This window comes from Pseudovirgaria hyperparasitica (assembly GCF_010093815.1).
Source record: "Pseudovirgaria hyperparasitica strain CBS 121739 unplaced genomic scaffold EJ05scaffold_3, whole genome shotgun sequence".
Taxonomy (NCBI): domain Eukaryota; kingdom Fungi; phylum Ascomycota; class Dothideomycetes; order Acrospermales; family Acrospermaceae; genus Pseudovirgaria; species Pseudovirgaria hyperparasitica.
In genome coordinates, this window is record NW_022985551.1 from 532,732 (window position 1) to 547,930 (window position 15,199).

The 15,199-nt window shown below is 44.1% G+C and overlaps 5 protein-coding genes across 5 annotated transcripts; 2 read left to right on the plus strand and 3 right to left on the minus strand.

Moving 5' to 3' along the window:
* Nucleotides 1–5,931: 5,931 nt before the first annotated feature.
* On the minus strand, nt 5,932–7,673 carry EJ05DRAFT_473420 (FAD/NAD(P)-binding domain-containing protein). The gene is made up of 2 exons (XM_033743400.1): nt 6,592–7,673; nt 5,932–6,539 (listed from the first exon to the last, which is right to left on the minus strand). The coding sequence occupies exons 1-2, from the start codon at nt 7,340–7,342 to the stop codon at nt 5,989–5,991; spliced, it is 1,302 nt and encodes a 433-aa protein (XP_033603271.1). The 5' UTR covers nt 7,343–7,673; the 3' UTR covers nt 5,932–5,988.
* Nucleotides 7,674–7,916: 243 nt separating this feature from the next.
* On the plus strand, nt 7,917–8,916 carry EJ05DRAFT_461407 (peptidase C15, pyroglutamyl peptidase I-like protein). The gene is made up of 3 exons (XM_033742644.1): nt 7,917–8,048; nt 8,150–8,363; nt 8,411–8,916. Exons 1-3 carry the CDS (start codon nt 7,944–7,946, stop codon nt 8,854–8,856), a joined length of 765 nt encoding a protein of 254 aa, XP_033603272.1. The 5' UTR covers nt 7,917–7,943; the 3' UTR covers nt 8,857–8,916.
* A 546-nt stretch (nt 8,917–9,462) lies between these two features.
* EJ05DRAFT_461411 (kinase-like protein) lies at nt 9,463–10,586 on the minus strand. The gene has a single exon (XM_033742645.1). It carries the CDS (start codon nt 10,510–10,512, stop codon nt 9,673–9,675), a length of 840 nt encoding a protein of 279 aa, XP_033603273.1. The 5' UTR covers nt 10,513–10,586; the 3' UTR covers nt 9,463–9,672.
* A 1,039-nt stretch (nt 10,587–11,625) lies between these two features.
* Nucleotides 11,626–13,508, plus strand: EJ05DRAFT_435411 (MFS general substrate transporter; the record flags this gene model as incomplete). Its single annotated transcript, XM_033741698.1, has 4 exons — nt 11,626–11,935; nt 11,995–12,045; nt 12,098–12,133; nt 12,187–13,508. The coding sequence occupies 4 exons, from the start codon at nt 11,626–11,628 to the stop codon at nt 13,506–13,508; spliced, it is 1,719 nt and encodes a 572-aa protein (XP_033603274.1).
* Nucleotides 13,509–14,320: 812 nt separating this feature from the next.
* On the minus strand, nt 14,321–15,027 carry EJ05DRAFT_535728 (uncharacterized protein; the record flags this gene model as incomplete). Its single annotated transcript, XM_033749269.1, has 3 exons — nt 15,010–15,027; nt 14,818–14,950; nt 14,321–14,739 (listed from the first exon to the last, which is right to left on the minus strand). The coding sequence occupies exons 2-3, from the start codon at nt 14,912–14,914 to the stop codon at nt 14,321–14,323; spliced, it is 516 nt and encodes a 171-aa protein (XP_033603275.1). The 5' UTR covers nt 14,915–14,950; nt 15,010–15,027.
* Nucleotides 15,028–15,199: the final 172 nt, after the last annotated feature.

Genomic DNA, 15,199 nt, shown 5'->3' on the forward strand with positions numbered 1-15,199 from the left:
TCTAAGTTCCCTAGAAGATAAGGCTAGAATTATAAAAAACGTCCGTGAAGTGTACTCATAGATACCATTAAATAAGGTTATACTCTAAGACTTGGTTCGGAAATAGGGCCTAATAGAGAGCGCTATAGTAGACTAGCGTCGAGGAGTAGAAGAAAAGCTACTTAAAGAAGTCCACGCGCTATATGTAGAAGACATAGCGCGTGCATGGCTAATCTTGGTAGTCTCTCTTAAAGACCTCGCACGGAAATTCGCCACGGCCCATGAAAAAATACTATGGTTCACGGATCCTTTGAATTACGGTGCCACGAACGACTAGGCAACCATGCCGATAATTATTCGAGACGGTTCCCGCGAAGATCGAATTGCATAGGGTAGGAAAATTAATAAACTCCTACCACGAAACCTGCTTAGTGGATGTACTTTAACCCTGCCTAAAATCTCTACGTAAACTGTTACTATAAGCTCGCTACCTAGTTTTGATAAAACAGATAACTTTTTCGTAATCGAAGGATTCACGAATACCAATGAGGTATGGCTAATCATTTCGGTAAGAGAGATCGCTAAGGGACCAAAGGCCGGAGTGTCTGCCTTAAACGTCCTAAGGAACCTAACCGAAGGCGTTATTAAATTAAGGACACCGGAAGAAACATAGACTCTGGTCACGAAGGCGATAGAGGTAATCAAGGTCCCACTCTCTATTATAAAACCTATGCCAGCCACCACCGCGAAGAAAGCCAAAATAGTAAAGAAGGTAAAGTCAATCACCGCCAAAACAATAGCATCCAAGGTAGCTCCTACGTCGTTAGAACTTCCGCCTACCCTAATAGAGCTAACGGAGCTACGATCTACCTTAATTCCCGCGACCTTACCTACCTTAGTTCCCGCCGCGTTAACCGCAAACGCTATTAGTTAGTAAGAGGCGGAAATGAACACACTTATCTTAGCCCACGAGAAAAAGATAGAAGCATAAATCAAAGACATTATAATGAAGGCTCTAAAAAGGTTCATAGTAGAAGTATAAGAGATCGCTGCGCAAAAGATAGCTATAGTAGTAGCAATAGCTGCGCCCGCGGTAACTGCTGCGCCCGCGGTAGATGCTTCATCCGGGAAAGAATTAATTAGGTAAACACTAAGAGTCACGGAATGGATAAAGAAATTCATGGAAATAATCATAGACCCGTAACATCTAAATAGCGCGATAAGAACTATGGAGCGCGCTATGGAAGTAGGCGCGTAAGATATTAACGAAGTCATTAGGAGATACTAGTAATATATCCAAGATAGCTTCGAACACCTACTCGCTATAAAAGAAGATAAACTACGTATAGCTTCTAACGGAACACCTTTCGAAACGCTCTTCGACGAAGTAGCGGCCGCTAGTACTTATAATTACTATCCTGAACTCGATAATATTCAGATGGAAATACCGGTTTCTAGAATTCCTACGCCAGAACATCGGTTTAAAGAACTTCTAGAACGAAACGCCTAGGAGCTCTTAGACGACAAGGCATTAAGCTTAGAAATTAAGCTACTAGAAGTTAGAGAATTAGATACTAACATGAATGACGACCTAATGGAAGTCGTGCACGAAGAAGCCGTCTTAGATAAGTTCAAGAAACAAATGTAGCAATTCGTAAAGCTCGCGAATACCGACGACTCGGAGTCGGTAAACGAATTTCATAATGTAGAAGACTCCTAAATGGGAGAAGCCGCCGCAACTGAAACCGTCCTAATCATTGAAACTAAGGAAGTTACCGCCGCCATCGATAATGCTACCACTAAAACCATGCTAATAGTAGAGACTAGTGCCGTAGCCGACGTAAAGATTAACGTTATTGTAAGTGCCGTAGCCGACGTAGAGAATGACGTTATCGCAAGTGCCGCTGCGGCTATAAATATAGAAACCGTCATTATTCCGATACCTATAGTTCCTACTCCCGCTAAATCCACTCACTCGAACTGGCCGAGAAAAGACGATGATACGTACGAATGGTCTTAGATCCCTATAGCTATACCGACGCTACGAATGGATCAAATGAATATAAAAGAAATGAGAGTAATAAGAATAGTACTAAATCGTATATTCGAATACCCTAATAACTAATTCGAAGCTTTCCTCGAGGTTCACGATAGGCTTTAGGAAGTTACTATAAATCTAAAGGTAATAGAAGCTATCCTCGCGTAAGAACCGGAGAGACGAAGAGCTATATTATAATAATACTATCAATACTTCTACCGACACCTAGGGAGTGATATAGCGTAGTATCTACACGAGCATCCAACTAAAGTAAGCCTACCAGAGTAAGGACTTTCACATTTATCGTTTCGAGCTGTTGGGGGCAGCTGTCACGGAAAGTGATAAGGAGATAGATAACGGCAAGAACCACGGACTAGCAGTCCCATATACATAGCCGTAGATTCCATGAAGTAGCTAGTAATCAATTCAATACTTGACTAAGACTTGACATCTCTGTCCTTAACATCTCCCGCCTACTTATATAAATTAAACGGAATAGCTAAACGATTTAATCGTACGGTTTAGACATTAGTAAGATTAATTCTCTCTTCTAATACTAAGTTAAAATTCTAGGCTAAAGCTATTTATATAATAATATTTATTAAGAATATTATACTATATACTTCTCTCCTAATAGTTAACACGCTATATTATACTCTCTTTAGTAAGAAACCTTCTATTTAAAACTTATATCTATTTGGAGTTATCTACTATATATATATTCTAAAAGAAGTATAAAAGCTAGGTAGTAAGCTCCTTTATAGATTAGAGAAAGATATTCTAGTTAGCTATAGTAAGTTAGATAAAATCTATAAGTACTATATTTCTAACCGTAAGGTTATTATTAAGTTATAAGATATTACTTTCGTACCCTTTAGTCCAAGACCACTTCTATAGTAATCTCTTTTCTTAATTATTATAGAAAGAGATAGCTCTAAAGAAGAGTCGGATAATAGAGGAGTATCTTATAATATACTAGATATATTATATAATATACTAGTTGTAGTCTATAATATATAGGACCTCTAGCCCTATATAGAAGATATAATAAGTCTTACTAAGATACCCTAATAAAGATTATCTACCCTTTCTTATAGTAGGACGCCTTCTACTATATCTAGGGTAAATTAACTAAAATTTAAATCTTTCTCTAGCTATAACCTACTATATAAAAATCTATATCCGTTAAGATTACCTTCTAATATATCTTATTTTAGAAGGAAACATAAGTATATAATTTATTTTAATAACTCTATAAATTTAGTAGATATAGAAGAGAAGGAAATAGTCTATACTCTATTAGTTAATACTATCTTAAATATAGATGTTCCTTTAAATCTAAAAGAGGCTAGGAATTCTTCTAATTAGTATTAGTAGTAAATAGCTATTAAAAAGGAGCTAAGAAGTTATAAGATTAATTAATTATAGTAGGAAGCTCTACTTACTACGAATGTCTCTATAATAGTTAGTTCTAGATAGATATTTAATATTAAGACTACTATAGATAATACTAAAGTTTATAAGGTATATCTTATTATATAGGGCTTTACGTAGAAATATAGTCTTAACTATAATAAAACTTTTACACCTATTATTAAGTATAATTCTCTTTATATTATACTCTAATAGACCGTGTAATATAGTAAGTATATTTACTAGATTAATTTTAATACTATCTATCTAAATAGTAGTCTATCTAAAAATATCTATATAAGGCACCCGCTAGAATTTAAAAAACTAGGTAAGATTCTTAAGCTCTAAAAGGTAATTTATAGATTAAAATAATCTAGTTAGAAATGGTTTTATACCTTATATAATCTTCTTTAATCTCTTAAATTCTAATAGTTATAGTTTAATCTATATATCTTTATTAGATATATTATTATTACTATCTATATTAATAACCTACTACTTATAGAGGAGAAACCTTATATTTAATACTTTAAGTAATAGATTATAGAATATATAAAATATAAAGATCTTAGAGAAGCGCGCTTAATATTAGGTATTAAGATTAATTAATCTTAAGAAGACTAAATTAAGCTTTCTTAAAAGGCTTACTCTTAATATATTCTAAAAAGGTTTAGTATAATAGATTATAATAGTAGAAAGACTCTAGTTAATATAAATACCTTTCTAATAAGATTAGAAGAAATCATTAATTAAGAACGCTAGCTTATATATATATAACTAATTAGGTTACTTAATTATCTTATTACTAGTACACGTCTAGATCTATTAGGCACGTGCCTACTAGTTAATTATACATGTATGTAGCAGTCGTATATAAGTAGTGTGCTCTACCCTTGAAGTAGTAGCTTTAAGATTCGGTCCTTTTAGTATAGTTGGTTAGTACGTAGAGCCCGCCTCCTTATAAGATCTTACCTTTATAGTCGGAATATATACTATTTTTAATATAAATCCGTTGGAGTAATATACTTAAATAGCCTTTAGTATATTATAATATATTAAGTATACTATTAACTAATACCTTATATTAAAGAAATCTAAAGGCGTAATAGAAATTAATATATTCTTAGATACTTCTTAGAGTTTAGACTCTAATACTACGAAGTCTATCTCTATATATATACTTTAATTAAATAGAAGCTTAGTAGCCTAGAATAGTAAAAGGTAATTATATATTACTAAGTCGACCTATAAAGTAGAGTATATAGCCTATTTAAAGGCTATAAGTTACTTATAGTAGGCTCTACTAGATATAAAAGAGATTTTCGATTAAGATATTCTAGTTTCTTATCTTCTTATAGATAATTAAGCTACTATAGCTCTTATCCGAAACTAGTAAATTATAGTATAGTCTAAATATATTATAATATACTATTACGCGGTTTAAGAATTATTTACTAATAGAGTTATATCTATATAGTATATTATAAGTTACGATAATATTACTAATATAGAAATAAAAGGACTACCCTTACTACTACTAAATTAAATAAAGATAATAATTAGTTTATAGTAGAGTTATCTTACTTATAGCCGTTTCTCTCTTAGTTATTTCTCTTATATCTCTCTTTCCTTTATTCTTTTAATACTATCTCTTACTATTACTTACTTTAAGCTTTTCTTTATTCTAATATTACTAAGTATATATATATACTTAGTATAGGGGAGTGTTATCGGAAGGCACTTTAAGTAAGAGACACTACTTCCTAAACGGGACTAGTGTCTAAACGGTTAAATAGCTTCGACTCTGTCTCCCAGAACTTAGTTCTCTACACACTTACAGAATACACTCAATGACCTCAATTACGTCTCCGTTTCTCTTATAATACTAATCAAGTACATGTCCTCATCACTTCGCCGTGTTATAGCGCTTTCGTAGCAAACTTACCATGAAATTATAGGCTCATGGGAAACCGAATATGGTTCCGCCTTGCCATTGAATCTGCTTTGAAACCGTAAGTATGATGTTCTTCCACCATACGTAGCGATCCACTATGAAAGTTAGTCATTGAGAACTCAACAATTAGGACGACAGACCTTGAGGGTCATGTCTGTTCGCGTAGTCCAATCGTTGAACCAGGCGACGCTCCATTCAATCACTCTATCAAAATGGCACATATGCCTGGTCCTGGTATTCACGGTACTGCCCACATCGTCGGCTCGTCTATCGCAGGTCAAGCATTGGAGATATAGGCTGATCTAATGATAAAGCAATGTTTTTGTTCTAGGCGGTTTCAAGTGTTCTGGTAGATAAGTAGTGGACTTAAGGATGGGGTAATTAAGGGTGACGAGGAGGGAAGAGGAGGCGGATGATAAGGGTCATGGCATCTGTGGAGTGTTTGACTTAACGTCCTTGTTCGAGAGAAAAAACCACGACCGTATCCACCAAGGGGTGATCGGAAGGGTTATGGCGAAGAGCGTTCGAGCACAGGACACAGGCTTTCGCCGGTACTAGGGGAACAAATCAAGAGAAACACCGACTTTCATTTGAATGACGAATTTTACAACCTGGACGAGATGTTCTGCGCCAGAACCTCTTTCGCCCCTTTTAATTGCGCTTCGAGGTCTTCCTCCCACAGCCATTTCATACGTACAGCCATGTTCTCCCTATACTTGTCAAGATCATCCATTACACCCGGCTTCTCAAAATCGTAGAGCTGCCCACAGTCCCTACTTGTCGTGACCAGATCCTGTGTGCGCTTTCTCCGCACGGCGTCGAAAGTCTTGAAAGCTGCTTCGATCTCACTTTTGTCGTTGATGGCAGCCAGGATCTCGCTCATCATCCACGAGTCTTCAATGCATATTCCAGCACCGGCGCCCTGGTGTGGTGTCGATGCATGAGCTGCATCACCGCTAAGACAGATTCGTCCTTTGCAGTACGTTTCCGCAGGAGGATGATTGAAAAGTGCCCATACGTCGCTCTTCTTTGTCAGGTTGATGATGTCGATGGCATGCTGGCTCCAGCCCTCGAAGTCTTTTAACATGTCTTCCTTGGTCATGGACACAACCCACTGGTCAGAGTCCCACGTGTCGCGACTGCTGAATGCGACCACTATGATAATGTCAGCTCGAACATCCTATTCCAAGTCCGGTTAAGTCGTTACCGTTCATCGTTTTTCCTTTCTCAATGGCAAACGTGAGTATGTGACCGCCATAGCCGCCGTAATTCTGCGAATTCATTGCCAGCTCCTCCCCGAGAAGTTCCACTGCCTCGTTCATGGGAATAAGTCCTCTATATGCGTACTTGCCCGAAAATACAGCTTTTGTCGCTGGGTTGTCTTTCCCAAGAACGACTCCGCGCATAGCGCTCTTGATGCCGTCGCACCCTATGACAGCGTTGTGCTGCGCCGTCGTGCCATCCTGGAAATGAAGAAGCACGTCTCCATTGTCCAGTTTCTCCACATCGACCAATCTCTTCCCAAAGTTTGATATTTCCTGCGGCACAAGCTTCACCATCTCGTCCAAGAAATGAGCGCGATGTACGCTCGCCTGGCCACCTTCACAGGGAAGTGCAAACCACTTGTCTCCGCCCTTCAAGCCTCCATCTTTCGACCCAGGCTTGGGCTTCCATTTTGCATCGCCTAGTCGGAAGTCGAACCAAATATCCTTCTTGCTGTCCCACTGATTGTGTGTTGCGACTTTCTTGAAAGCCTTCTCGACGTCTGGGGAGATCAGGCGCATGGCACGCTGCGCATTGGGCCCGAAGGAGACGCCTGCACCGATTTCGCCGAACTTAGGAGCTGCTTCATAGAGTGTTGTTTTGATGCCCTTGTTCAGTAGAGCAGTTGCTAGGGTAAGTCCGGATATGCCGCCTCCTACGACGGCGATATCGAACGACTTCTCAAATGGTGACATTGTGGACGTAAGCTGGCTGATTCAAGGACAGGAGGGTAAGAGCTACCTGACAACAGGAATTGTCTGGAGCATGAGTTCGATTTGTACGTATGCATTTTGATGAAGCTCTGAAGCGGGGAGCTCTTCGGGATATGGTCAAGGCATACTGAGCTCTGTCGGAAGAGGGCCACAGCCGATGCATGAAGCCATACGGAAGGTGACTTTACGACTCCATTGATCGTGGACTAGGGCTGACCATGCTGCTCGGCGAAAGCTCTGAGATAGTTCGCATCATACCGCGTGACGGTCCACTCAGAAGGGGGACATTGTCAGTGATGAATGTTGAAGCCTGTAGAGCAGCTTGGACGTGGAGCCTTATGGGTGCCGAAGAGGGGTTGTTCATTCAAGCTTACCTAAAAGGTTATAGCGTAGCGAATCTCAGTCCCAGCCTTGGGCGGACTTTCCTCCAGCAACAAACGACACCATCCAACATATCCCACACTGATCTCAGACGTTATTTTTTATATTCGTCCTTCGTTGATGCTGCAGTGAGGCCTGTATGAGCGGCTACCATATAATGCAAGTGCTGTGAGTTCGTATACTATCAAAAGTCGACGACGAGATGGCGCAGATATACGATCATTCAAACATCAGGATCGCCACACGGGCCAAAGAAGAGCATGGATCTTTCGACACTGTAACGACTGTGCTTGTGACTGGCTATGGTGTAAGATAGTTTTCCATTCATATTTTCGTGTAGCAGATCAGTGCACTCTACTGTCTGAAAGAGTTTTGTTGCACGTGTCACTTATTCAGCTGTTTGTATAGCCATTCCTCCAAGAACATGAGGACAATTCGTCATGGCGTATAGCATCAACTCTACCCTCTATTCTTCCAGCTACGAGAGATCACCCTATCCCCATCCGGATTGTCGTCTACCCCTGGCCGATCCGCGTGTCCTATCAAGCAGTCCTGGACCTTGTCCCTTCGCTTGTAGAGAAGGTCAACCCAGATATCATCTTGCACATCGGCCTAGCCTCTGGTAGGACCACAAGTGTGAAGTTCAGTACAGATCGACTAACACGCTAGGTCGCAACTTCTACGCCATCGAACACGGCGCCCACAAGTCCATCTACGGTACGCATATCGACGTTGATGGCCAAGGCTTCCCCCAAGAACGCAGTGACGAAGCATTTGGTGACCTGCCCAGTATCCTCGAAACGGGATTCGACGTCCATGATCTGTATCGGCGCTGGAAAGCAGAAATACCCGACGCTAACGCAGACATCAGAACCTCACCAGACGCTGGGAACTTTCTCTGTGGCTTCATCTATTACACGTCGATGTCGTTGTTCGCTAAGATGAAACGTGCGGAGCGGCCAGTAATGTTTTTCCATGTTCCATATCTATCGACGGAGGAACAGGTAGACGAGGGGAGGGAGGTGACGAAAGGGTTGATCAGAGCGTTGGATGAAAGTCGGGCAAGGCGGGGGACGCATCATGGGAATGTGGGTGCTGGTTCTCGTAACACCTAAGGGCTCTCCTAACTAGCTTTCCAGTCGTATGAATGACATCCATTACTCAGTGTATCGCTGCAGACTCAAGTTTAGACACCGAGAGACTGGTGATTTAGCGAGCTGATTAAGCCAGACGATGTTGCCATAGGGCCTCACTGTGGCTGATCCATGGTAATTGTTCGCTTCCGATCATTGACGTCATAGCTTGGTGATAGCCTGGGAGATCTGCTAATAAGGGATGAAATTTGCGCATACACAGTTTGAAAGATACGCATAGTGCATCAGACCTCACGCAGAGATGCTACATCGTTAACATCAGACTTCCTTCCAAGTGAATTCCAACTAGAGCACCTACATCAAAGCTCCAGTTTCCACAGTGCACTACCTATACTGTTCCTCATATTAACGACGCTCCATTAATACTTCCACCCCAATGCCGACAGGGATCACCGAACGCCATTCACATAAAACTTTACCGATGTCAGGGATGATCATCCTTGCTACAACCACCGCCAATACTGGTCAGAGGACATGATAATCTATATATTACCTGCAGACTGTAGACTGTGTTGAAAGAGTAGATAAGTGTAACAGAGCTTAGACACCTCCGAGTCTGATGCACAGGCGAGATATGATAACAATCGAGCTTAATAGACCTAGCTACTTTAGAAATTACTTTCTTTCACATCGACCAGCAAATAATTTGCTTAGAGCTATCACTAGTTCTCCGTTAGGATCTAGCGAAACAACTTGGTTAGTAGTTGAGGCTAATGCACTCGCTCTAACGTTGACTGCTGTCTCTATACGCGGCTGGCAGGGCTGACTTTATCGACTTTAATCATCTGTGACTTTGCGTGTGAACTCGACTACCACCTCCAGAGCACTATTAAACTTTGTAGTCCAGCACCCGCTAATAATGTGGCCACACGCAAACTCGCTTACATCTGGAAACTCCTCTCTCATGAAACGGGCAGTAATTTCATCGTCTTGCAGGCCATGGAACGGCTCCCGACCAGTCATGATGTAATACATAACAGACCCTAACGCGAAGAGGTCCGTTTTTATGTTTGGTGTGGAAAGGGGATCTCTGGGAAGGAAGAAGGAAGTACTCTCCATTGCCTTTCCATCCAGTTCTCCATACAGGGAGCCAGCGAAGTCGCAGAGGCGAATATCAAGGTTTTCGTCCAGTAGGAAGTTATTTGGGTGGATGTCGCAGTGGATGACATTTCTGGAGTGGATAAATGCAATGCTCTCGGCCGCTTGTTGTGCCCATTTCTCTCGTTGCTGGATAGGAATGGATTTGAAGTCGGCCTTGGAAAAATAACTGCGAATATCTCCGTTGGCCTCAAAATGAAACCTAAGACCGTATTCGTGTTGGCCAAGGTACTTGACCAGCCTTTGGTGGTCTCCCAATGCTGTAAGGATAACGTGTTCGATTTCTAGACTTCTAAGGGCCCAGCGGTCATCTCTGTCACGGACATATTTAAGGATTGATTTATCTGGTAGAAGAGCAAGTAGTGCGGTGTTACCACCGGACAGCACTTCCGATACCCCAGGAGGATACCATGGCTTGAGATATTTCACACTTGACTCCGGGCGACACGGATCGACATGGAACTGGCCATCCATCGGTACAGCCGATCCATCAGAGAAGGTGGCAAGAGGCTTTGACATGACATACAGGCGATGAGAAGGGGCTTGTGCTGGCGGCGATCAACGTTGGTCGAAGTAGAAGAGCCTGTCCACACTGTACGATCCGTCGTTTTCCTAGAACCTGACGAGCTAGGACTGGTACACGCGTGTTCTCACCCCAATCTTCCTATAATAAGCCTTTTCCACTTTTATACTTATCTATAAGTATATAAGAGTTTTAAAAGTAGATATAATAGATAATTAGATAAATCTCTATCTAGCTATAAGCTTATTTTATCTTTATAAGGCCTCTTTAAAGAGATAGAGAAGAGTCTTTAAATATTCTTAGAAGTTCTTAGAAGAGGGCCCGTGCGAAAACCGCGTCAGGTTCTAGGAAAACTACCCTCTTCCTCTTCTCTAAGAAATTAAACCCTCTTATTATAGACTATATTAAAGAGTTTAGAGCTTAAAAATTATATAGGAATAATCGCATTACTCTACTCTATAAGTCTATATAGATATTATAATATATAGACCTCTATATAGAGGTAGAGAGGTAAAATAACCATCGAAGATTTGGGGTGAGAACACACGCGTGAGATGGAAAATGCCAAGCTCGTCAGGTTCTAGGAAAACGACGGATGGCGTTGGTACTAGCGCCCAGAATCCCTGTCACATACTGCCGTTATTGTGTTTCCTAGCAGCGAAGAACACATGCTGTTACCAGCCAAGATATCCATTGTAGCCTAAGCTAAGCACTTCATCATCATCCATCTACTCCCCGGCAACTAAGATATTATGTTTCATCTATCTCCCTAGCGCTGTCCTTAAACCAACGACACCTTCCCACCCTGGCCGACACTGCAGTCAACGGGTCATAGATACGAAATGCCATGCTAAGCCCTGAAAATCATGCAGTATTCTTTTTCCATCTCGCAAACTCTCCCCCGCCTCGTGTGCGACGTGTCACGTCACCGCCTCTGATATCAGTCTTTGTTTATGCTTTCCTTTTGGCGCATCTGGTCCAGTGTGTTCAGCATTGTATCGCATTCACAACTTACTGCACAAGACCCCCCAGACGAGCCACTGCTACACCCGCGCGCGTCTTTCCATTCTTCGCGCTCTGATACATCTTCCGACTCGGAAGCATTAGCTATGGACAATCTCTCCGAGAGACACAAGGTTCCCGGTACGCCACCAGATGTCGCTAAACACTCCGATTCCACCGATGCAGACGGCCTTGAATCGCGCCTTTCAAGCAGCGAGGTGGATGACTATGACGGCGAGACCACGTTGTACAACAAGAAATGCGTGCTTGTGAACCGGCAGATCGACGCGATGGGCATGGGTAGGTACCAGTGGTACGTATGGACTTTGTGTGGAATGGGCTATGTTTTGGATCTGTTATGGGCGCTGGCGTTCGGATTGGTGTTGAGTCCTCTGCAACAAGAACTAGGGTTTGGAAGTGAGTCTTGTTGCTGTCGTGTTTCCTGTAAGGCTATGTGCGCTGACAGGGACTGATAGATGACAAAAGTGGGAATATCTCAGTTGCATTCTCGGCTGGGCTTACAGCCGGTATGTCAAATCGCGTAATCAGAGTGGAAAGCTTATATTGACTACCGACTAGGTGCATTTGTCTGGGGAGTGCTTGTTGACATTCTTGGTAACTCACGCCTGCTGGCCCATGTATCTCCTATTGATACTGACATAGCCCAGGCCGCCAATGGTCCTTTAATCTCACCGTTCTCTTCACTGGCGCGTTTGGAATTACTCTTGGTAGTCTCGACTCCTACACCTCCTTTCTCGTCATCACCGCGTTTGTCGGCTTTGGCGTTGGCGGCAACATCCCTATCGACACCACCATCGTGCTTGAGTTCATCCCCCAGAATAAGCGCTTCCTGCTCGCTCTCCTCTCCGTCTTCCAGCCCGTGGGCTACGTACTCGCTGCTGCCATCGCATACGGCTTTATACCCTCGCACTCATGCAGCCCAAACTTCACTGCCGGCGACGACGCCCTCCCGTCATGCCGTAACGTCGTCGACGGTACGCCATGCTGCACCAAAGCGTCTAACATGGGCTGGCGCTACGTGATGTACACTACTGGCGCAATCAGCCTCGCCGTCTTCGCGCTGCGCTTCGTCATCTTCAACTTCCGCGAAAGCCCCAAGTTTCTCATCTACCGCGGCCATGACGAAAAGGCCATTCGCGTCCTCGAACAAGTCGCCGATTTCAACGGCTCTTCGTGCACGCTCTCCATGGCTGACTTCGACACCCTCTCCCGCACCCATTCCCCGCCGACCCCTTCCTCCATCTCAACCATCCCAATTCTCAGCCACAGCACCAATACAACAACATCCCCTTCCACCATTTCCCGCCTCCGCCTAAACCTCCTTTCCGAAGCCCACCGCCTCGCCCTCCTCTTCAGCACACCTACCATGACCCGCCTCACGCTCCTCGTCTGGCTCACCTACATCTGCGACTTCAGCGCCTTCACTATCACCGGCACCTACCTTCCCCGTATCCTCGCCCTCAAAAACGCCCACCTCGACAAATCCCTCACCTACACCTACCGCAGTTACATCTACATCTACCTGCCCGCCATCCTCGGCGTCGCCGTCGCCGCATCCCTCTACCGCGCCCCACGCGTCGGCCGCAAATTCACCCTCGCCGCCTCCGCAGCCCTGATGGCCGTTTCCATCTTCGTCTTCGCCGCCGTAAACACCCCGGGCGCGAATATCGCGGCTAGTATCGCAAAGTACTTCTTTCAGCTCATGTTCAATGCTGTCTTGTACGGGTGGACTCCCGAGACGTTTCCAGCACCCGTGAGAGGCACGGCGTGTGGGTTGGCGAGCTTTTGGGGCAGGTTGAGCGGGATTGTGAGTCCGCTTGTGGCGCAGCATTTGTATGCGCGTGTGGGTACCGGTGGGGGTGAGGGTGATGCGAATGCGGTGTTGTATCTTGCTGGTGGGGTTATGCTGGGCTGTGTGGTTACGACGCTGCTGCTGCCTGGGAGTGTGGTTGGGAAGGATAGTTTGTAGGCAGGTAGGAAGCCAGTCAGCTTGGATGAATATGAAATGGCATGAAATGAAATGGAAACCTCGATATGGTGCGCTTGGTATCGTGGATATAACGTTACTGCTTTATGTGAACTGTTGCGCTGCCTATGTGCAACGCTGTTTTGCTACGTGGCTGTGCCTGTGGAGTCGTGATATGCTGTGCTGGATACTAGAAATGAGACCTCCTAGAGCCCGTGTGAAAGCTAATTTGCTGTGCTTGATACTAGATATAATAGCTCCGGTAGTTTGTACTGAGGCTAATTCGTTGTCCTGGATAGTAGATACAATACCTCATATAGCCCACTGAACAGTCGTTCACTGTGTTGGATACTGAAAATGAGACTTTCGATAGCCCGTGTAAAGGCTTAATTGCTATGCCGGATACGTGGTATTATACGTCCCATAATCCGTGTGAGGGCATGTTTGCTTTTCTGGATAGTACATATGACGCCATTTACTGCCCCTGTGCATGGCTGTTTGCTGTACTGGCTATGCAAATATTGAGCTCCTGTAATGTAGCCAAATCGTCCTAAGTGGTGTTGGATACTAGGAAAGACACAGAGCATAGCTGTTGTAAGATGTGCGTCTTCTACATGCTAGTGCGTTTGCTATACTTACGGCCATCTAAAATTACTGAATGCTTGGATGTGCACGATAAAAATCACGACTATCACATGGAAGAACAGTGGTCATTATGTTTAGGTATCATGAAATTGCATTGCTTATTCTTCTGAAACCCTCTCCCAACTTGCTACCCAATGCGGCCCTGGGGGCGAGGTGCCGGGTGCGCGTCTTCAAACGGCGATGGCAAAGGCCAACGCACCGGCTCCCAGCACCATGGCACCGTTGGCCATGGTGCTGGCCACAGCTCCGTCGGTAGAGGGGACAGGGTGGTGGGCCGTCGTGGTGGTGGTGGACGGAGGGGCTGCGGAGGTCTCGGGGGCAGAGGACTCAGTCCTGGTGGACGAGTCTGAGAGGGTAGCAATTGAGAGGGCGCCAGAAACACCCGACGACGCGACAGACACCGTAGGAAGCAAGACAGCAGTGATGGACGGCCTGGGCGTTGGCTTGGGAGGGTTCCAGACGGTCTCGGAGCGCGGAGGGGGCGGGGTGCTGGCATTGGTGCACATCTGAATGAAGGCGATGGTGGTGGTGGACACGATGTTGACGATGACAGTTGAGACGGCATGCGGGGCACCATAGTGCTGGCACTCTATGCGTTGTATCAGCAAGAGTGCTGAGGTGAGGTCAGGATACAGAAGATCTTCCACTAAAAAGATCTTCCACTTACTCGAAGGCGCTTCAGCATCAGCAACAGCAACAGCGGCAGAACCCGCCAAAACAAACAGAGCGGCGGCAAGCAGAGTGAAGAGTTTCATGTTGAGCATTGCGAGTGGTGTTGAATGAATATTGTGTCTTGTAATCTGACGTAGTGGTTAGCAAGGTTCAGCTCAGCAAATCAAACGTGAGAAGGGCGACAAACCGTTTGTGTGAAGATATTTGTGTGGTAAAGAAAGTAGAACAGAGAGAGACAGCAGTGAAGGTTTTATAAGGGACGAACAGGACAGCGACAGTGCTGGCAGTCTGATCAGGTGACAGGAATGTGACACATAGGCTACTCGGCGAGCAAGTGAATTGAGCGGGAGGCATGCAAGGATCGACTTACAGGACTC

Bases quoted from the DNA above. Each gene is read 5' to 3' on its own strand.
- EJ05DRAFT_473420 (XM_033743400.1), bottom strand. From the start codon at position 7,342: ATGTCACCATTTGAGAAGTCGTTCGATATCGCCGTCGTAGGAGGCGGC. The intron at 6,540-6,591 runs GTAACGACTTAA...ACATTATCATAG, and splicing joins GAAAGGAAAAACGATGAACG to TGGTCGCATTCAGCAGTCGC.
- EJ05DRAFT_461407 (XM_033742644.1), top strand. From the start codon at position 7,944: ATGGCGCAGATATACGATCATTCAAACATCAGGATCGCCACACGGGCC. The intron at 8,049-8,149 runs GTAAGATAGTTT...CTGTTTGTATAG, and splicing joins TGCTTGTGACTGGCTATGGT to CCATTCCTCCAAGAACATGA. The intron at 8,364-8,410 runs GTAGGACCACAA...CTAACACGCTAG, and splicing joins GCACATCGGCCTAGCCTCTG to GTCGCAACTTCTACGCCATC.
- EJ05DRAFT_461411 (XM_033742645.1), bottom strand. From the start codon at position 10,512: ATGTCAAAGCCTCTTGCCACCTTCTCTGATGGATCGGCTGTACCGATG.